The 22,496-nt window shown below is 45.3% G+C and overlaps 1 protein-coding gene across 1 annotated transcript; it reads right to left on the bottom strand.

Annotated features, from left to right (window-relative positions):
- Positions 1-3,726: 3,726 nt before the first annotated feature.
- CDC34 (cell division cycle 34, ubiqiutin conjugating enzyme) lies at positions 3,727-20,822 on the bottom strand. Its single transcript, XM_051972430.1, has 5 exons — positions 20,335-20,822; positions 13,878-13,964; positions 13,124-13,221; positions 11,695-11,829; positions 3,727-4,830 (listed from the first exon to the last, which is right to left on the bottom strand). Exons 1-5 carry the CDS (start codon positions 20,509-20,511, stop codon positions 4,617-4,619), a joined length of 711 nt encoding a protein of 236 aa, XP_051828390.1. The 5' UTR covers positions 20,512-20,822; the 3' UTR covers positions 3,727-4,616.
- Between the last annotated feature and the right edge of the window lie 1,674 nt (positions 20,823-22,496).

Below are 22,496 nucleotides of genomic sequence, written 5' to 3'. Positions count from 1 at the left end.
CCTAGCAGTGTCTTTACACAGGGCTATTTTTTTTCCCCTCTGAAGCAATTGAGGTTAAGTAACTTGCCCAGGGTCACATAGCCAGGAAATGTTAAGTGTCTGAGATCACATTTGAACTCAGGTCCTCCTGACTTCACAGCTGGGGCTCTATCCACAGCGCCACCTAGCTGCCCCCACAGTGCTTTTAAAATGCTTTTAGGACTGGACGGTCCTGATTATCACCAGTATTTCCACGTCAGTCTTACACCTGGGCTAGACCGAGTTTGCTAAGAGAAGGGATATGCTAAAATAACCTCTTTAAGGACAAACACTGGAAGCCATAGGAAGGAAAACAGGGTACGGTGGGAAGGGAATTAGATTTGGTGCCAGGAGGGCCTGGGATAGAAGGTTGGCTCTATAATAGTCAAAAATGGACAAACAAATAGACTCTGGGTCTATTTCTTCAGTAGTCAGTTTCTCTCTGCCAAATGCTAGGAATATAGAGAAAAATGAAAGACATTTCCTGTCCCTAAGCAGCTCATTATCTATTGGGGAAGACAAGTAAACAATTATGTACAAAAATGAGAATAAAGCGAAATAATCAACAGAGAGAAGGCAGGAGAATTAAGACTGGGAAAGTCTTCCTGGAGAAAGTGGGATTTCAGCTGGTACTTGAAAGGAAGCCAGGGAGGCAGGCAAGGGAAAATACATGGAGTATGGGGACGGAGTGTCTTGTTCCAGGAAGGACAAGGAGGCTGGGGTCAGAATGAAGTGTGAGAAACCTGTAAAGTTTGGGTGGTGTGGGATGGAAAGGAGAGGTTATGAAGGGCTTTGGATGCCAGAAAATGTTATATTTGAACTGGAGAGGGAGTAATTGGAGTATATTGAATGGGGAAGTGGGTTTACATGGTCAGACCTGTGCTTTATGAAGACGATCGACTGCGGTGGCAGGCAGACCCACCTGACGCTTACTGCAAAAATGAGGGCACTGGCTTAGCTGGTCCTGAGACTCCTAATCTAGCTCCAAAAGCATTATCCCATGATTATTTCATTTTTGCCCTCACATCCTCGGAATCTTTAGTGCAGTGTCTGGCACAAGGGTAAGAGCTTAATGACTGATTGACCAAAGAAATGTCAAGACTTGGGAGAAGGCTGAGAGATAACAAATTCTCATTTTACTTATGAGGAGATCAAGGTCCATAAATATCAACTATTAGAATATTGATATGACTATCCAAGAATCAGTGGCAGAAACAGGGCCAGAACTGCTGTTTCCTGCATCAAAGATATTCCTGTGCCTCCAAACAGCCTTGATGAAGAGTCCATTACACAGCTGAGCCCAGAGCCTTTGGGAGGCAAGCTGGGAATCCGAGGTTATTCAATGAGAGAGATGAGATAAGGCTGGTCAGCTACTCCCTGGGACTAGTACTTGAGGTGGGGAGTCCAGGGACAAAGACATTTTCTCTAGACCTAAGTTAACTACCCAGAAGTGCCAGAAAGGCCAGGGACCTACGAGGATATTAGCTGAATTCTGAGAAATCCTAGTCTATGTGGATTGGAGATGGGGGTCTGAGGATACCCCAGAAATGCAACAAGGCAACAGATCTCAGCATTAAGCATTAAGCATTTTGCTTAACATGCTGTGAAATCAGACAGCCTGGCTACTTTGGGCAAAGGGTCCAAGCCAGCACAGTGGAAGCTCACATTTTTCTTCTGAATTGGTGCCATCCCCTAGTGGGGCCAGTCTTAAGTGACAAAATTCCTCACCGCTCTGTTGGACCTTTTTCAAAACCCTAATTTCGTCTAACCCCCATGACAGCTTCTTCTGAGTTGGAAAGATCTCTGAAAAATATGCCCAAAATACCACTTGAACTCCCGTGGTTTTTTCCATAGTCCCCACGCTTGCTTATATGCTGATCTTACTGTGACAATATCCTTGGCTCTTTCCAAAGCTACTAATTATCTCCTAATTGCTGAATCCGAGTCTTTTCTCAGTCTTCCCCCTTCCTGACCTGTCACTGCCGATTACTCTCTCTTCCTCCGGGTTTCCATCATCCTGCTTTCTCTTGGTGCTCTTCCTCTCTTTTCCTTCCTCTGCTGCATTCTTGTGTCAGGGCCCTTCAAGACTTTGTTCTGAGACCTCTTCTCTTTACACTCTCAGGTGGATAACTCAACAGCTCCTGCGGGTTCTCTCTCTCCAGAGCAATCCTAGATCAATGAAACCAGCCTCAGTTCTTTTTCTGAGCTGCCTATTGAAAATTTCAAATTGAATGTCCTCTGCAGGTAACTCAAGCTCAACATGCCTGAAAAAAGAGCTTCTCTTTCTCCCTTCCCAATTTCTGAACTTTCCCGTTCCTGGCAAAGAGGCCCCCATTCTTCTAGTCACCCAGTGGCTTCCTGTCATCTCTAGGACCAAACATGAATTCCTCTGATACGACGCCCCCTCTTCCTCCACACTATGGTCCAAACTTGCCTTCTTGTCACACAATGCTTCCTTTCCAGTTTCAGTGCTTTGGACTTGCCCTTCCCTTCCCACTGTCCTTGCCTGGAATGCTTCTTCCTCTTTACCTTCATCTCTTGGAATGTTTCCTTCAAGACTCAGCTTGTGACACTTTGTTCCCGAAGCCAGCGCTCGTACCCCCATACACAACTTCTTCTCCAAGGTGACCTCATGTTCTATACACTCCACACAAACATGTCCCCTTCCTAGCCCAGCGTCAAAACCATCTGTCTTTTGTTTGTCTCTCTCCACCCAGCACATGCTCAGGGGCTCCCCTTTCACCCAGGACCATGCACAAAGGCACATCCTTTGACCTCTTTTCTTGGGGCCCTCCCCAGAGTGTGCTCCCTACACTATGGCTATCTCATTCGAGCTGGGGAGGTCTTGCCCATCATGGCCTGAGTTTAGGAAAGGGGCTCACTCAAAGTTCTATCCTATGACAGATTTCTTCACTTGTCAGCCCAGGTCTTTTCCCCAGACTATAATGTACTCTTCCTTCCTTGTACTCTTCCTGCCTTGATCAGTCCACCTGTCAGACGGAGCAGCAGAAAAAGGACTAGATGCGTCCATTAATGCTGGCCCTTTGAGCCTCAGTCTTGCTGGGACATGGCACAGTGGGGAGTGCTGGCTCTGAAATCTGGCCTCTGGGCATGTCACTCAGTTTTCTCATCTGTGAAATGGGAATAATAGCACCAATTTCCCAGGACTGTTGTAAGGACCAAGTGAGACAGTAATTGTAAAGCACTTATAGCACAGTGCCTGGCACAAAGTAAGTGCTATTTAAAAGTTATTAATGCTGACTCAAGACACTTACCAACTGTGTGAGGTTGGGCAAGCCAGCTGTTTCCTCAAGTAATGTGGAGGAGAATAGCACCTATTTCCCAGAGCTGCTGTAAAGATCAAATAAGAGACCTGTGCCAAAGTGCTTGGCACAGTGTCTGGCCTGTAGTCAATGCTACATAAATGCAATTATCATATGGGGAGGACTAGGCCTTTGATATCCTCTCTAAACTTTGTTTGGATCCTCAGACCAAGGAAAAGGCATAATCTTTTGCCCCGTCAACCTCCCAGATGAGAAATTGCTTTGTAAACATGAGGAGCTCTAGGAGTCTTCTTATTTCTCAAGCTAAGAGCTTTAGGCTCAAACCCAAAACAGGTTTAAACATGCTAAACTGATTTCACTTTAGTCACTACTATTGATTCCTTCAAAGGCCCTGTCCCTCCCCTCTCCCCCTACACAGCACACATTTCTCATAAAGTAGTTTTATTTAATATTTCAAACAAACTGAAGCAGAGAGAAATTGACGAAAAATTAAACCCACCCACCCACTCCTAGAAAAAAACTTGTTTGCCCTTCCCTGCCCCAGCTGGTGTCAGCAGCTTAAGACCCTGGGAGCTCCCTCCAGACCCTGGGGGCTCCTGCCTCAGCACGTGGTCTAGGAATCAGGCAGGACAGGAGAACCAAGGCCTGCCCAGGGCCAAGGATCTCTGAGGGTGACTCGGTCTCCCTCTAGTGGTCTGATGTGATGCTGCAAGTATCCAGAGCAGAGAAGGCTGGGGAGAACCCACCAAAACCAGCTCTAAGCCTCTTCTCCCTCCGCCCACCCCCCACCCACCCTGGCTGTGGCAGAAGCGAGAAGGCCAGCAGGCAGCGTGACCCCTCCCCCCACCCCCCAATTGTAGCTGCTTCATTCTTCACTCACCTAATGCACACAAAAGCCTGTGGGATCCTCCTAGTCTCACCCAGGCAGATGAAATCCCCAGGAGGGAACAAAGTGGGCAAGGTCAGACCCCAGAGCTTCCAGGCTGAAGGGCCCAAGGCTGCCCCTCCCCAGCAAGGCCCTCTTCCACTCCCCACAAAGCTGGAAAATGGGGCCTTGGCTTTAAAGATGAGGAAAGAAGGGCCTGGGGTGAGGAAAGGGGGCATTCTTCTTTGAAGAGGAGGAAAAAAAACCACCCAAAACCCAAAAGGAGAAAAACCAAGATCAAACAGAAAACTAGAAACTCCCGTGAGGTAGAGAGTCTGTGTTCAGGGCTGTCAGGAGTCTAAGAGATTTCCAAGCGAGTCTGCGGGCTCCTTGTCTGAGGTAAAATTTTATAAGTTTATTTCGGGCCCGGGGGTTGCGGGGAGACGATGTCAGGACTCCTCCGTGCCGGAGTCGTCCTCGTCATCACCATAGCAGCTGTCGGCCTCCTCCTCCATATCGTCGTCCTCGTAGTAGTCATCGTAGAAGAGGTCCGAGCCCTCGTCCGGCGCAGGGGCCTTGGTCTTCACACAGTACTCTGCCAATGTTGTGGGCACCTTGACCCCATCCCGTTCCGCATCGACCTTGGTCCCCAGGACCTGCTTCCTGGGGAAAGGAGAGGAGAGAAGGGTCAGGAGGCAGCAGACAAGAGCCAAAGAGCCCTGTTGACCTCATCTGGACTCTGGGGGTGATGCTCTCTCAGCCTAGCCCTCTGTTAAATGGAGCCGGGGCCACCAGCCCCACCAACCCCAGGAGGGGGGGGAACAACAGAAATTAGAGCGGAAACCAAGTGCCCCAAGAAGCTGCTGGGGAGGGGCCACAAGGGACACCAAGGACAAGCCCAAATCCTTCTCGTCATCATCTGCAGGAGACCTGATCCTTCCTTCCTAAGGCCCATGGCTCATCAGGAGGGAGTCGCGGGTGAGTAGGCACAGTGTTCATGGCAAAAGGTCAGGGCACTGCAAAGGGTGGGGGGCAGGTGATTTCCAGGCACAGATATAAGGCCTAATGGGCTACAGCCAATAGACCCTCACCCTGAAGCCCCAGCTCTAGGACAAGAATTCACTGCCTCCTAGGTTGCTGACTCAGGGGCTTGAGACCCAAGGAGGCAATGCCAGGACTGAGGCTGGCTGACCCCAGGTGCGAGCCCAGACTCTCTGACTTCGGTCTGGCCAGGCACACTTCCCTATCGACTGGGGGCCTCGTTCGAGCTTCTCAGGAGCTTTCCAGTTACAACGTTCTATGCCTGAACAATAGGAAGGAGGCTGATACTGATTTAGAGAGATCACAGGCTGCAGTGTACTAAGAGAAATAGAAGATAAGGCAGGAAACAAAATAGGGACATAGGAGAGAGGCTTTCATTACCAAACTAAGGACTTTAATCTTTGAAAAATGGAAAGTAAACAGTAGAGACAAATCAAAGATTTCTGAGATGTGAGCCTAAGGAAACTGGGAGAATAGTAATGTCATTAATTAAAAGGAGACTAGGGAAGAAGCAGAAAGAGCAGTAGGATGGGGGAAATTATCTGTCATAAAACAGACATGAAAGGAGTTTTGTAGTGGAAGGGGTATGGGGAACAAGGGGGAGCCTACAAATCTTACTCTTATCAGAAATGGCACAAAGAAGTGGCATACACTCGTGTGGGTACAGAAAAAAAGAGAGGGGGCAGAAATGCTGATAAAAGAGAGGGGGCAGTCAGAAGCAAAGGAGAGAAGAAAAGAGAGAGAGAGAGAGAAAGGGGGAGAGGGGGAGAGAGAGAGAAGGATAAACAGAGGAAAGAGAATAGAGAAGATACATAGTAATCATAACTAAAAAAAATTTATAGCAAATTTCTCTGATAAAGACTTAATTTCTCAAATATATAAAGAAATGCATCAAATTTATAGAAATAAAAGCTACTCATCAACTGATAAATGATAAAAAGATATGAATAGGCAATTTTCAGATGAAGAAATCTAAGCTATCTATTGTCATATGAAAACAACTCTAAATTGCTATTGATGAGAGAAAGGTAAATTAAAACAGCTCTGAGTTACTACTTATACCTGTCAGATTGGCTAATATGACAGAAAAGGAAAATGACAAATGTTGGAGTAGATGTGGGAAAATGAAGATCTTATATGCACTGCTGGTAAAATGATAAAATGATTTAAGCAGGGGCAGCTAAGTGGCACAGCAGATAAGAGTATCAGCCCTCTAGTCAGGAGGACCTGAGTTCAAATCTACCTCAGACACTTAACACTTCCTAGCTGTGTGACCCTGGGAAAGTCACTTAACCTCAATTGCCTCAGCAAAGAAAAAGAATGCTAAAAATTGTTTTTAGAGTACTTGGGGTAGGGGAGAGAATAAAATATTAAATTTCTTTCTAAAAAGAAAAGGAAATTGAGATAAGAGACAAGAGAAATAGATATTGACTTGAGAAGCCAGCAGGACATTTAGCAAACAGATGGAAATTTGAGTCTGGAACACAAAAAGAGATCAGGGCCAGGTCAAGGATATAGAATGAGAGGCTTCTGAATAATTGTTAATGTTGTGGGAGTAGAACAGATCATCATGGCAAAAAAAAAAAAAAAAAAAAAAAAGAAGAAGAAGAAAGAAAGAAATCTAAAGACAAGGCCTTGGAGCATGTCTATATCACTATTCCTGCACGTTTTAGAAAATACTGATTTCTGGAGATAAATATTATTATGTGTGTCTTTTATCTGTCTACCTTAGAACTAAAACTGTAGAATGGCTTCGGGATATGTCCTAAAGATAGCAGTAATATGTCCCTTCTCATCAATATCTCTTTAGCCAGACTTTGCTAGGCCACAATGACTCCTAGGCATCTCTGAAAAATACAGGGATGAATGGTTACCTATATGTAACAGGAATACTTTGCCTTCTGGAGAAAGCTGCCTCCAAGAGCCAGTCATCTCAGAGACTCGTATGAAGCACTGATAACTATAATTTGAAATCCTGCCACATTTTACCACCTAGAAAGCAAGTTGCAAATCTCATCTCCTTCATTCTTGTGTATACGGGAGAACATTTGGATCCTTGGAAAGAAGAATTACAATAAAGACAAATACAATCTGTTTCAGTCATGATTTCTTTGGACTTCTGGCCCTCACAGGATCTCATCTTGAGATGGAGGCTCAAGACATCAGGATAGTTTGGCCCAGGACCCAAATCATATAACTGAGCTGAGAATCCAATTCTAATAAATTGGAAAGCTTCTCAAAAGATGGGAGTAATATATTTAAGCCTGATAGGGAAGGAGAAAGACTACGTATTTTCTTGGTAGGAAAGGAAAGAGAAGTTACTTTGTCTGCAACAGTGAAGCAGTATGGTGTATTAAGAGTAAGAGACCAAGAAAGATTCAGGCAACCTGAGTTTTGAGTCTCAAAATTATTTCATTTCTCAATCCTGATTTCCACACTGGTAAAGTTGGAATAATATTTATTATCTCTCAGGCATGATTGGAAAGATCAAAACAGAAATAAAGAACTACACAACTATGAGTTATGGAAATGGTTTTTGAAAAAAATTAAATCTTAAACCAAGAACAGAAAAATAGGACAAAGAATACATACAGAGGCAAGACATTGAGGGGTTAGTTTTGGTTTCTTCAGTGCTTGATAGGAAGAATTCTGAGCTTCTGCTCCAATGCAAGACAAGTTAGAAGAGGCTGCTGGGAATTATTCAATTAAGAACTTAGTGATAAAGAAGGTGATAAGCATACTACCCATGGCATCTCCTATAAGACCTCATTCAAGAAGCTACCTTACTTTCTAATTTTCTCTAACTTGAAGTGATTCTTTCATTCCTGTTATATGATTTTTTTTTGTACTTCTCAAAATACACTGTATATTGTAACTTATGTGTGTGTACATGTCTTAAGCAAGATAGTGTGTGATGGACTGGAAAAAGACCTGGCCTTGGGAGTCAAGAGAAGCTTCCTTCAAAGCCTACCTGTAGGGCTGACTGTAACAATGAGCAAGTTATATAATTTTTCTTTATCTATCAATAAACATTTGTTCTGCATGCTAAGCACTGTTGCTGGGGATAAAAAAAAATTTCAAGACCTATATGCTTTATCAGGAGAAACAAGTACAAGTGTTTCAAAAGTCTTAGTGCTTTAATGATTTAAAACTGCATCAAGACTTTTGGATACCCTGGTTAAAATTATATACAAAATATCTACATAAAAATACAAATTAAACATCTACTAGTTAAATACAAAGTGGTTAAATACAAAGGGAGGTTAGTGTTTTAGATAGAAATAGGAAAGTCTGGAAGAGCGGTGGGTTTGGGGAAAAGATGAGCTTTCTTTTGGACATGCTGAGTTTTAAGATGTTTCCAGAGTTATCCTACTTTGAAATTCCCAATAGTCAGGTAGTGATGAGAACAGAATAGAACTAGATATACTGAGAGATGGGAATTATTTAAATGGAGATGATAATTAAACCCAAAGGAACTGATGAGTTCAAGAAATGAGAGTCTCTATAAAAAAAGAGAAGAAGGCTTGGAACAGTATCTTTAGGAGGACCCACAGCGAGGAAGCAGGATTCAGAGGTTAAGATAGCAAAGAAGATTGAGAAGGAACAATCAGATGGGTAACATGAAAAAGCCAGAGGAGTGAATATTCAGAAAGGGAAGGTAATCTCATTAACAGTTTCAAATACAGCCAAGAGAGGTCACAAAGGGTGAAAACTGAAAAAAGACAGTTATTCCTGATAAGAAATCCTTGGTAACTTTGAAAGAATAGTTTCAATTTGAGCTCAGAACACAAAGGGTTAAGACAAGCAGAAAAAGTATAAACAAGGAATACAGACAGCTTGTTCTAGGAGTTTAACAAATGGAGGTAAAATATAGAATAAAAGCTTGAAGGAATGGCAAGGTATAGTTTAAGTTTTTTAAGCACAAGAAAACCTTGAGCATATTTCAAGGCAGTTGGGGAAAAAAGAAATAAGGAGGAACTGTAGAGGGGATAACTGAGGGGGGTAATTTACTAAAGATGGAAGAAGGAGAAGGTCAAAATCATGCAGGTCAAAATCTTTCCAGATCCCCACTAGGTACTACTTCTTCCCCTTAAATATCCTATATTTATTCTCTATGTCCTTATCTAGGTACTTTTTGCCTATCTAACAAAATGTAAGCTCCTTAAGAATAGGCATTAATTATCTCAAATATGTAAATAACTTTGTCAACCTATAAAAATTCAAGTCATTCCCTAATTAATAAATGGTCAAAGGATATGAACAGGCTGCTTTCTGATGAAGAAATCAAAACAGTTTATAGTCATATTAAAAAATACCCTAAATTAATTATTGACTGGAGAAATGCAAATTAAAACAATTCTGAGATATCATTTTACACTGACAGAAGGGAGAGAGTGACAAATATTGTAGGGGATGTGGAAAAATTAGGACCTTAAATCAAGTATTGGTGGATCTGTTAGCAGATCCAACCATTTTAGAGAGAGATTTAGAATTATGCCCAAACCGAGCAATATCACTATTACGTCTGTTTCCCAAGATGATTAGCAAAAATGGAAAAGAACATACATGTTCTAAAATATTTATAGCAGTTCTCCATGTAGTAGTAAAGAATTGAAAATTGTGAGGATGCCTGTCAACTGGGGAATGGCTAAATAAATTGTGGTATAGTTCATGATGAAACATTACTCTGCTATAAAAAATTCTAAGCTCAAAAATATAAGAGATTATGTCAAGTGATTCTGAGATGAGGCAATCCATGGGGAATGGCCTCAATTTTCTCAGTAAAAGAAAAGACAAGGTTCTAAATTGAGAGATCAGAGGTTATAGGAATATTGAGAGAAGGATTGAAACCTTCTGTGAGCAATGAAATAGCGACCATCAATTAGAGAGGACTGTCTTGCTGCAGTGAGGATCTAGTACAGGGGTCCTCAAACTACGACCCGTGGGCCAGATGCAGCAGCTGAGGACATTTATCCCCCTCACCCAGGGTTATGAAGTTTCTTTATTTAAAGGCTCACAAAACAAAGTTTTTGTTTTTACTATAGTCCAGCCCTCCAACAGTCTGAGGGACAGTGAACTGGCCCCCTATTTAAAAAGTTTGAGGACCCCTGGTAGATGTGGGTAACATAAATCTGGGATATTCCTCAAACAGCACAGTAGAGAAGGAGGGCAGGAATAATCTAGGGCCAAGCATGGGATGATTGTGCGACAGGATAAAGGCCAAAGGAATAAAGAGGACAAGGTAGAGCTAAATTGGTTATAAGCTCAAGGTTGGCATAGGAAGAAAGTGAAAGGCAAGCAAAAGTCATAATGGTCTGAGAAAAGTAAAACATAACAGAAGAACTAGAGGTCATAGGGAACTGGAAAATATTGAGAAAGGGGTATGTATGTTGGAGGGAAAAATGCAATGACAAAAAGAGAAACACATGGAAGCAAGAGTGATGAGGCTGTGGCTGAGGTGGAGAATGGCTTGGTCATTACAGAATAGTCATTCCAAAAGTACAGTGGAAAAGGCTGAGAAGGAGTAGAACAGTTATGGGGCAGGAGATAAGAGGAGGTTGGAAAAAGAGGACATGGAGTCAAAGAGTCAGTGTAATGTCCTGAAAAAATTCCTAGGAAGCCAAGCTCTCCTTCCCTCCACCCTTTTCCAGTTCTCTCTCAGGTCATTACTCTTGGTTCTGAATTCCCTCCCATCTCTTGATCTCTAGTTCTCATCCTTCTCCCCATCATCCATCTATTGCCTCTCAATGTACTCCTCTCCTCTTGCACCCTTCTGGCCCATTCAGTGATGGCCTAAATTTAACACTCCACCATGAACAAATCTCTCTGAACTCAGGGCCTCTTCCTGATAAACGTTCTCTCTGAACCTTGGTTTCTTCTTCTATAAAATATGGATAAGCGAGTTACATCCCTCTGGAGTAAGCTGGGAACCCAGGGGCCCTCTAGCTTAACACATTTGTGAACATGTTCAAAGATCAACCAACTTTTGTGTGAAGGAATCCATTGCCTCCTAGATCACTCAGCACAGTGCCAGCACTCAGTAGGTGTATAATGTTGACTGACTGATTGATCACAGTACTTCTATCCCAAAGGCTGGTTGTGAGAATCAACTGAGGTAATGAACAGAAAGTGTCTGGTAAACTATAAAATGCAATATTGCAAGTAACAGTTGCTGCTTCCTCTAACACAGCTAAGTACTTTGTTTTCCACCTAGCAGAGTGATTAATATTTGTTGAATAAGAAAATTATTCCCCGTGCACATAGAGGACTCATAGCCTGCCTACTGCTGGACAGCTGTGGCCCAAGGGGAACACGTGAGTCTAACCACTGCCTGCCTCTAACCTCCAACTGCCACCTCGAGGAGGAGGACTCCTCTATGCTGCCTTGCTGGCAACACTCTTCCAAGGCAGTTGTGAAGAGATCCTTATACCAACCAAAGCACCATAGGAATGTGAAGGGCCTGACAGGCAGCTCCCTCCCACTCACCGGATGATGTCTGTATATTCCCGGTCCTTCCCTTTGCTGTCTTTCCATTTCCTGTACATCACGGAAGCATCCACATTGGCTGGTGAGAAGGTGTTGGGCTCATTTAGGAGGGAGATCACGCTCAGGAGGATGGTCCTATCAGCAAAGGAAGGGTTGCATTGAAGTCATCTACTCAGAAAGCACCGCCATGCTGAGACCCTCCCATGACTAGAAAGAACCTTTCTGAATGACCCTGACATTCCTCATGGCATAAATAACTGAAGTGCACCCCCAGCACCATCAAGTAAGAAAGTGCCCACCTGAGACAGACTTTGGGAATGAGAGAAAGTCCCTGGAAAGGAAGTCTATGGAGGATAAAGGAGATGTTCTAGGTAACTGACTAAGAAGGGATGTGGCTCAATGGGGAAGTAGGGAAGCACAATGAGAAGTATGCTGCATTTGGAGACAAAGAATCGGGTTCAAGTCTTGGCTCTATATAACTCACTCCTGTGACTGGACAAATGTTTTCTCTTGGATCTCAGGTTCATTGGACAAGGCAGTCTGAGAGTCCATTCCAAATCTAAATCTATGAGGCGAATGGCATGTGACAGTCAGCTGTATCTATGTCTTCCGAGAGTCTCGGCATTGGAAGAGAACTTCAAGCTGAATTAATCCAATCCAGTCTGTGTTTGAATAAGAGTGTCCTTTCTTTTACAACATCATCGAATGGTCATTGACACTGTAATCTAGTGAAAGGGAACCAACTCCAGCCCAGTTCACTTTTAGGCAATGCTAAATAATTGTTAATGAGCTTTTCTTTACACTGAATCTCAAATCAGCCTCTGAGCTCCACAAAGTCAACGCTGTCATAGCTTCTGCACACAATATGCACACAATGTTTGCCGAATAAATAAAATTAAAAATTTATGTCTTCTATTATTGGTCATGCATATGGGCTAAGTGCTTGGCTATAGGAGAGAAACATTCCCTCTGCTATTTCTACTTTTCTCCCTGTCATTAAATTGCCATGGGTCCTTGGGCAAATGACTTCTGCTCTGATCAGTAAAATGTTCCCTGGTCAGTACAATGAGGAGACTGCTCCAAATCTTCAAGGTCTCTTTCATTCCTGACCTACAAATCTAGAAGATGATGAGGGATATGGAGAACAGCATCTCCTTTCTACCCTTCTCTCCCTGTGGTCTTTTAAATTTAGTGATTGCTAGGGAGAAGCCAGGCTAACTAGATGCCCAAAATTACCTCCCTCAGGCCCTCAACAAGGGAGTGTGCTCATGTGATCCAATCTGGATCAGGTAGGTTTTGCTGCACACATGAGAGCACTTAGCTCTTGTAAAACTTGTAGAATACTCAATGTAGTCTTTTTAAGAGCTATATGGTCATGAATTAATTCCCTTTTCTCAGTGGGACTTACTACCCCTTGGGGGAAACTCACCTGACATTTTGGGTGGGGTTCCATCGCTCAGAGGGAAGCTCTCCACTCTGGGGATCATCTACTGGAGGGTGGAGGATTGAGATACAAACATCCCCAGTCTGGTCAATGGGGGGCAGGGAAAAAAGGAAAATGTGAGGGGAGAAAGAGAAATATTAGCTTTCATAGTCAGCCCTGAAACTGAAGTCCACCCCCCCCCTTTGGAGGGGAAACGGGTTACAATGATGTGGAAGACAAGGACCTTTCCTTGAATAAAACTTGCTCTACTCCAGTGGAAAGACAAGCATCTACATGCCCAAATATAGTCTCACAGACCAGGATGGATAATTCAAGCTAATTTCATCCATCATTTGGCCTGACTTAAGGTTCTAGTTACCTGCTTGTCCAAATCCATGATACTTTCAAATTGAAACACTCTCCACCCTGAAACTGGCTTCAGGTCAGACACTAAATTGGTCCAGTCTCAAGGCAAGTCTCAGCTTGTACAAGACAAATAAATGCTCTGGAATATAGCATTGAGGCGGTCTCACCTCAGCTCTCATTTTAAACCTCAGAGTAAGGATGTGCACAAAGGCAGTCAGCAGATGCAGATTCTTTAAGGGCGGGGCCCTGCTTTTTACTTCTCTTGCACCCAACAGCACATAGCACAGTCAAGTCATATAGCAGGCATGTAAATACTTGTCCTGCTGAGTACCCCTGGGGAAGGACTCATAAAAACCTCAGGAATCCCAAGGGGCAAAAACAATCTGGGGCTTACCTCATAGATGTTCGGGTGCCACATTTTTGTGAGGAACCGGAAAGCTGGAGGGGAGTAGGGGTAATCAATAGGAAACTTGAGGCGGGCCTGAGAAGGGAAGTAACAAGGAAAAAAAAAGTGAGAAGGGAATGGCAGCACATTCCTATGTCTCCTTGTAAAGTAGAAAAAGCACCAGCCTTTTTCTAAATTCCAATCCTGCCTCCAAGATGTTTACTAGCTGTGTGATTGGGCAAGCTGGTTAACTTCTCTGAATCTAAGTTTCCTAATCTTCAAAATGGGGTCAATAACACTGATGATCATACCTCAGAGGGTTGAAGTGCTTTGGGAACCTTATAGTACTAAGAGTTATTGCTATTTTGGTATAATATATGTAGGGACTCTAGACTGGGAATCAGAAGAGTCCTGAGTTTTAAGTATAGTTCTGACACCTACTCAATGACTTCAGTAAATCACTCCATCTTTCTACCTTCAGACATGAAAGCTATTACTGTCATGGAAGAGGAGAGACTTGTTTGTCCCTAAAGATAGGTAGAGAATTCTTCCTATAATCTTCCCTGCCCTTTTTATAATAGTTTAAACACAGTCTAGTCCCTTTATAAAAACCCATTCTGCGTCCATATGAGGCCAGTAACTTTCCTGGAGCCCACCTGATCAGATTCTGCTCTTGATGCAAGTAATTTCAGGCTTCGGGCGTCCTTCTGGGCTGCTGACAGCACAGTACCTATCATTCATTTCTTCCCTGTCAAAATTATCATCCAAGTTATCCTTCCTTTTCTACCCTTGTGACTAGAGCCCAAAGCCCTCTAAGGACAGGAGCTCCAGACTGGAAGTGTCTGCCAGAAGATCAGCTCATGGCCCCACTTGGCCTCGGTAAGAAAATGCTCTGCCAGCACACAGCTGGGTTTCTAATGGTCCTAGAAGGACCCAATATAGGCTTGAGGAAGCACTTTTTGAGCAGGGACTTTAAAGAGGGCTAAGGATCTTGATTTAAGAAAAATCACTTCCCCCTGTTAGCTGTGACTTGAGCATAGGTCTCTCTGATGTAACCTGTGCCAGTGTGTTGCAAAGCTTTTGTGATGACAGCTTTGTTGTCTTCCTCTTTGGCTGACCAGCTGGTGAAGCAGGTAAACAGAGGAAGTACAACTCAGATGTTTTTGTTTATTGGAAGCTATTTGGGATGGCCAGGCCCTGAAACCTAGCTGCTTGAAATACATGTGATGACTTGAGGTTGACCAGCAAATGGCAACTTTATTTGTGATAAAGGATAATCACATACATCTCCAGGAAAATAATTTTATCTAATGATAAACCCTCAAATGTACAGCTAGATCCCAAATCACCCACAGCAGTCCCTCCTGCCCCCAAATTCTCTAACCTTTTTTGGAAATGTTAAGCACAAGGAATTAGTTTCGTGGCTACTAGTTTCCAACTTTCTTACAAATACACAGAATATCTCAATTCTTAACATTGACTTCAGATTCAGAGAAAGAAGTTGGTTTCATTTTTAAAGCTGACAGGTTCTGAAAGAAGCAGTCTTTGAGATAAGACTGTAGCAACAAAAGAAAGTGGTACCAGAAGTAGATGCACTACAATACAAAATATTCCCCTGGGAGATTCATCCTATTCTACCCACACCAAAAATTATATCTGGAGTTGGTGAAGAGAGAATAGCTATTATTTTATTTATGTTCATTCCTTCTTGCCCGAGACCTTCTAGCAGATCCATTGTAATCAGGGTTCAAGGCAGAAAACTGGTTAAAGAGAATGGGAGAATAATTTTCTAAGAACAAAAAGGTATGTGGCCTTGGACAAGGCCCTTCTCAAGTAAAGGCTGGAAGACCTTTCATTTGGCATGATCTATAATATTCTTATACATTTTACCTACAGGGAATTCCTATACATGAACAAGAAAGGATGAAAAATTTGCACTTATTTCTTAAGTGCATATACTCTGTGCCATGCACTGCACTGAGTCATGGGTTACAAAAAAAAAAGCAAAGACAGTCCCTGTCCTCAAGGAACTACATTCTAATGGAGGAGGGCAATATATATATAGGGGAATTAATGTCCAGAGAGGAATATTTTGGTCCAGAAAATTATATGGACAGAATGAGGTTGTAGGGAAGTAGACTGACACACACCCCATCCAGGAAGAAGCAGAGTTGATCTAAACATGATTCATCCTGGTCACACTGAACTAAATGAGCTAATTTTATGATTCTCTCTAGATCTTTTCCCTTCTCTATAAAATGAAAGAGACAGACTAGATGATCTTTTCCACCTCAGTCTATGAACTTGTATGAAATCAATGGAAATGATCCAGAAGGCAGTATCTAATAGAGAACAACAAACAATACATTATTCTAGGAAACAACAGAGAGAAGTCAGCAAGGCCACAGGTAGGATTCTGGGTTATTTCACTGGATCAAAGGTAGAACTGGTTAGTTATGCCTTATATCTAGCTGCTTCCTAGCAGGTAAAAATAAGCTTTCTCAGAAAAGGGTTAAACAGTTCACCCTCTCTAAGGAAGACTAGCCTTTCAGCACAAAAGCTGGTCCCACCTCCCCAATAAGATCTCCTCTTCTCTGGAAAGATGAAAAAAATCATCTGACATACCCAGTTCAGATCTGCAGCCCAGAGTTCACATCCTGAGTCCCACCCGAGGTTCTTTAGGCCTCAAACCAAAAACAAACATCAGTCACACAGGCCTGTGAGACTTCTGGAATTACACCCTTTACAAAACTGGCAGCTGGGCCCCTGGCCCATTGGGTAACAGCCGTTAAAAGATTAGCACAATAATGCAAACACAGACATCTGCCTTGCCAGCTCCAGCTTTCCCCTTGCCTGCCATCCCCAGAACAGCCTCATTGATCTCTTGTGGTTTCTCCAGTTGATCTGGTTCAATCACAGCTTCAACCTGCAGTTTGGGCCAAGGTTTGCCTTGGACATATAGGGAAAGGGAGGTAGCCTTGCAATCAAGACCTAAGAACAGGATCTGAAAGCCTGTTCATGCTCAGAGAAAGATGTTTTATTACATGGTTCTAGACTCGGCCCATGAAACCAGGGCTGACCTCTTATCTGGTAATCCTACTCCAGTTCTCATCCAGACCTCTGCCTCTCCCTTCCCCCCACCCCAAATGGAATAGAATAGTACCAAAGTGAGTAAAACCTAAAACATGTGCAATTATAACATTTTTGGTAATAAAATATTATCCATAGGAACAGAAAAAATATTATTAAGGTTGCAAAGATCCCAAAGCTCAGGCCTCTGGAGAAACTATTCAAGAACATTTACTGAATTGAATTTGCTGGCCTAAGGGCCACAGAAGAGAAAAAAAAAAAATGGGAAGCCTATTTTAGGGGGCAAATATAAGCCCTGACTTTTCTTTGTAAAAGCCCAGGATGTTAAAATCCTTAGCAAAGAGCCCAAAGAAAAGCAAATCTCCTCACAAAGAGTCTGTCTGGTTTCATTTTTAAGGGGAGCAATGAAGCAGCAGATTTCTGCACTGGCCTTGCAGAGACTAAATGAGTAACAGGGTCCTGTCTGGGAAGTGTGACAGGGACTTCTTTGGTTGAATGGGGCTTGAGAGGTTACCAAGTTGAACATATATAGGGGACAACTTTTCTGAGCTGGTCTGTCATAAATGGGACTGGGAATGGAGAAGGTGAACCCCCCATCTTCTGAAATGCTAGTTGTGGCTGTTTTTCATTTATTTTCTGATTTGCCTGGGAAGCCTGTGACACCTTCATTGGAAGGCTCCAGGTAACAACAGCCTTCTAGGTCCAGCAATCAGACAGAAAGCCTGTTTCCAACTCAGCTCCAAACCAGTCTCCTCCCCCAGCCAGACCCTCTGTTCCCCAACAATAGGGTACTCTGCACTCCACTAGCTCCAAAGGACAACATGAGGGATTGGAGGCAGCTATATCCAGGGCTCTTTGTTTCCTCTGGGGAGGGGAAAGAATGGGGAAAAGGGAAACAGGGTAAGGAGCATGAAGACAGTAAAGTGGAGCAAAACAACCCAGAATTAATGAAAGGGCATCACATCACAGCTCCTTAAATGAGAACAAGGAAAAGTATCCTTATCTTTTAGGGCTGGAGAGAATAGGGAAAAAATATCATAGGGTTAGTAATAGTGCTTTTCAAGAATAAGGAGGGGAAAAAAAAGTTGAAGGAATGGATTTATCTTGGGGGACATATAGTAAAGAAAAGGAAATTTAAGATTAAGAGGGGGAGATAAGGGGGGGTCGTTCAGACTATCCTGGGGACAATTTTTAAGCAGCAAGGGGTAATTAAAAATAAAGGAAACTGATTACTCCTGGTGCAGTACCTCACAAAAGAATTGAGTCTAAAAGCTGAGAGAGATGTGTGTATGAGGTGAAGAAGAGAATGATTCTGGGAAATGGATGTTGGAGGTGTGTGTCTAAGAAAAGGGAATCTTTCTTGAATATGGTCATGTTTGTGTGTGCACACACACAAATATGCCCATCAAAGAGATGGGGCAACCACATAAGTATGTATTATGAAAATCTATTGTGTGAACCAAGAGGAGTGTATGCATGTGTAAGGAATGTTGGGGGGGAGGTTTAATATGATGTAGGTTTAAGAGGGGGGAATCATGTGTGTATGTGTGTTTGTAAAAGATAAGGGAATTCTAGGACATATGGATGATGGAAGAATCTAGTCTTTGTGTGTAATTCATAGGAGAACCATTCTCTGTGTATGTCTGTTATGTGTAAGAAATGATAGAATCCCTAAGGAGCATATGTAAAAGATGGAGGTAGTTATCTCATGTGTGTGCATGTGTGTAAGAGATGAGAGAATCTATTCTGTAGGTGAATGTAAGGGAAAGTATACAAGTGTGAAAGAGATAAACAAATCTATTGTATACTTGGGTAAGAGATGAGAGAATCTATCACGCATTTGTGTATAAGAAATGAGAATTTATCATGTGTGCACAGGCACGCATGTGCATAAAAATTTATTCTATGGCATAAAGAAAATCTATTGTATGTTTGCAGAATCTAGTTTGTGTATATGTGAGACCCTCACATATATGTAAAAGAATTCACTGTATGGGAAAGGTTGACAACATAATTATGCATGTTGTGTAAATGGGGAGAATCTTTTGAGTGGGTAAGTGTGTGTGGTATGTGTATGGAGAATCTACCTTGTGCATGCTAGAGAATACCATGTATGTGAGGGCCTACATATGGGGGGGAAGAATCTATCATGTGTATAAAGGGGAGAGACTTATCATCTTTCTTCTGTGGGAAAATCTTTTGTGTGAACATGAGAGACGGGAAAATTTATCATGCTTTTGTTAAAATAAGGAGAATCTAACATCAGCATACATATGTATCTCTAGAGTAATATGCGTACACAGACTATATATGAGAATGTACTATTTATGTGTGAGAATTTAACCTCTCTCTGCGTATTCATATTGAAAAGATCTAGCCTGCATGTGTATGGGAGATGAGAAAGAGCGGAATAGAATCTACTTTGCCTGTGTGTCTGCAAGTGTAGAGCAGAATCCTCTCTCTCTCTCTCTCTCTCTCTCTCTCTCTCTCTCTCTCTCTCTCTCTCTCTCTCTCTCTCTCTCTCTCTTTCTCTCTCTCTCTCTCTCTCTCTCTATATATATATATATATGTAAAAGAGAAGACAATCTATCCTGTTGTAAATGTGAGACTCAATGAACTCCTCAGGTTAAAGAAATGGTATGAAACACTTACCATGGGAGGGTGAAGTATTGAAGATCAGGAACCAAACAATATGGGTAGTGTGTGTAAAAGGAGGTAGAAAAATACATGTGTAAGGGCAATGTAGAAAGAACCTGCCACTGGGTGAGATGAGGGATAGAGAATCTACAGAGAAGCAAGAAAGAGGAGAATATACATGGGAGATTTAGAGAGGGAATCAGGAGGGAAGGCCGTGTATGTGTTAAAAAATGAGAAAACACACCATGGTGGGGTGAACAAATGAGAGAATCTATCAGAGGGGGTAAGAAATGGAAAATCTTCCATGAGGGGATTATAAGAGATGGAGGATTCTATCATGGAGAGGAGTAAGAGATGGGGAAACCTATTCTATAAGAGGAAAGAGATAGAGAATCCATTATGGGGGCAAGGGATGGGGAATCTACCATGGAGGTAATAGATGGGAGAAATCTACCACAGAATGTAATAGATGGGGGAAACTACCATAACTGGGGGGAGGGGGGTAATAGAAGGGGGATTCTACCACGGGGGAGGGGGGGGTAAGAGATGGGGAAACCAACCATGGGAGGGGTCGGAGAAGGGAACCTACCACGGCAGAGTGAGGGGGGAGGGAGTGTAAAGAAGGGTCAGAGAAGGGGAACCTACCACGGCGGGGGTGGGGGCCAAGGAACCCCACGGGGTGGCCGGGTTCCCCGCGGCCTGGCCCCCGCGTTAGGGATCGGGCTGCTCTCTGCCTTACCTTGAAGTAGCCGCCCTCGTAGTAGGTGTTGGGGGGCCCGAAGATGGCCACCTCCCAGTTGTACAGGTCTCCCTCGTCCACCAGGGTCACCCGGAAGCCCTCGACCGGCTCCTCCTGCAGCCCCTTGAGCTCCAGGAGCAGCGCCTTCTGCGAGCTGGGCACCAGCGGCCGGGCCATGGCGGTGGAGGAGGCGGCAGTGGCAGCGGCAGCGGCAGCGGCAGCAGCGGGGGTCGGGGAGGCGGCGGCAGCGGCAGGGGCAGCGGCGGGGGCGGGGGCCGGGGCCGAGGTCGAGGGGCCGGGCTGGGCCGCGTCGGGGGAACTAGGCCGCACGGCCGCCCCGGGCTCGCGTGACGGGCCGGGCCGAACGCTCTGGTCAGGGGGGGAGGAGGAGCCGCCGCCGCCGCCACTGCCGGGAGCCGCCGCCTCCGAGCCCTGAGCCCCCGAGCGCTCCACTCGCTCTGGATCCCCGCTCCCCCCCCAGCCCAGCCCAGCCCGGCCCCCCGCTCCGCCCTCTCCTCCCCCGGCCTCGCCCTCCCCTCAGCCCGCCCTTAGCCGCCGCCTCCTCCTTCTCTTTCCCCTTCCCCTTCCCCTTCCCCTTCTCCTCAGGCCGCTGCCCGCGCGGGGCACGCCGGGAACTGTGGTCCGCTCCGGCCCGCCGGCTGCGGGGCGCCTGCGCCGGGCTGCCCGCCTGTCTGCCTGCCCGCCCTCCCGCTCTGTCTGTCTAGCCCTCCTGCCCGCCGGACTATCTTTGCCCGCGCCTGCGCCTGCGCCTGCGCCTGCGCCACCCCGCCGGCTACCGCGAGCCCGTTCCCCCCCCCTCCCGACCGACCTATCCAAGGGGGAGAGGAGAGGGGGGCCGAGCGCGCAGGCGCGCCTCAGCCGCGATTGGGTTTCGCCCCCAGGCCGAGGCCGCAGCCGCCCCCAGCCGGGACTACAACCCCCAGACACCTCTGCTGGGGGACGCAGGGAGGGGGGGGGGCTGCAGGGATGGGTAGGCGTTGGAGCCCGTGGCTGCCCCGTGTGGTTGGGTTTGTTGTTTTGTTTTTTTTTTGTGACGTCCCCTCACACCGCCCCCCCTCCCTGAACTGGCGAGGGTGGGGCTAGGATAGGAGGCGAAGACTAGGGTGGGAAGTAGGGGTGACAACTGTGAGGGGGCACGAGGAAGTGGGTCAGTTTAGTGGGCTGGACCCAAGGTCAATGCAAACCAACAAACTTTTTTATTTATTTATTTTTAAAGAATTTATTATGAAGGAGCTGGGTGTGCTTATCCTGGAAAAGAGAGGGCTGGGGGTTGGGGGCATGACAACGGCTGTCCCAGAATTTGCAGGGCTCGGGGCATCCGCCTTGCTCAGCTTGACCCCAGGGGTCCCGGAGAGAAGGTGCAAAGATGTCAGCCCCAGGAAAAGAACAGCTCCCGAGCAAGGTGCCCTGCCCCGAGTGAAGGGCTGGCCCCTGGAAGTAAGGAGCCCCCTCCTCCGACAGTAAAAGGCTCCCCGAGAAGGCCGATCCGGTGGTGCACTGTAGGGATTCCTGTCCGCGTACAGCCCGGCCTAGAGAGCTGTAGAGCCTCGCCTTCCTTCCCCTCCCCACCCCCTCTCCCCCCAGAACACCCGTTGCCACCTCCAGCCTCTGGGGAAGCTGGATTTTCCACCCGGAGACTTGGTCCGCGTGGGGCGGGCAGGGAGCCTCTCGGGGGCTTTTGTTCCATCTCCCTCCAAGTCTCTGCCCAGGTGGGGCGAGTTCGAGGGGGCGGGCAGCTGTTTCCACCCTTGGACACTTGTCCGGCTCTCACTGCCCCCTCCCCCGCGACAAGCGTGAGCCCGGGCTCGCCAGGATTCTGGATCAAGGCTCACGCCCGCGGAATTCTGTGCTGTGGCTCAGTGGCTGCCAAAGGCCCTCGAAGGCAGCCTTTTGGTTTGTTTTTTTTGTCTTAAGCCGGCCAGCACAGGGCTTGGCACGTAGCAGGGAGTCAATAAACAAAGGCTGGTTCCATTTGAGTGTGTCTGTTTCCTTTGGCAACAGGTGCTTATTTCGGGAGGACCTGCCCGAGTGTCCTTGGTTTCTGAGCTGGCTCACACATCCGCAAAGATGCATGCAGGGGCGGGGGCGGGGGATGGGGGATGTACCCAAGCGTTATCATCCCAGGTGCTTGTTGACCCACT

The sequence above is a fragment of the Antechinus flavipes genome, chromosome 1 (assembly GCF_016432865.1).
Source record: "Antechinus flavipes isolate AdamAnt ecotype Samford, QLD, Australia chromosome 1, AdamAnt_v2, whole genome shotgun sequence".
NCBI lineage: Eukaryota > Metazoa > Chordata > Mammalia > Dasyuromorphia > Dasyuridae > Antechinus > Antechinus flavipes.
Note: the sequence above shows the minus strand (reverse complement) of the source record. Positions and strands in the feature narration are given on the sequence as shown.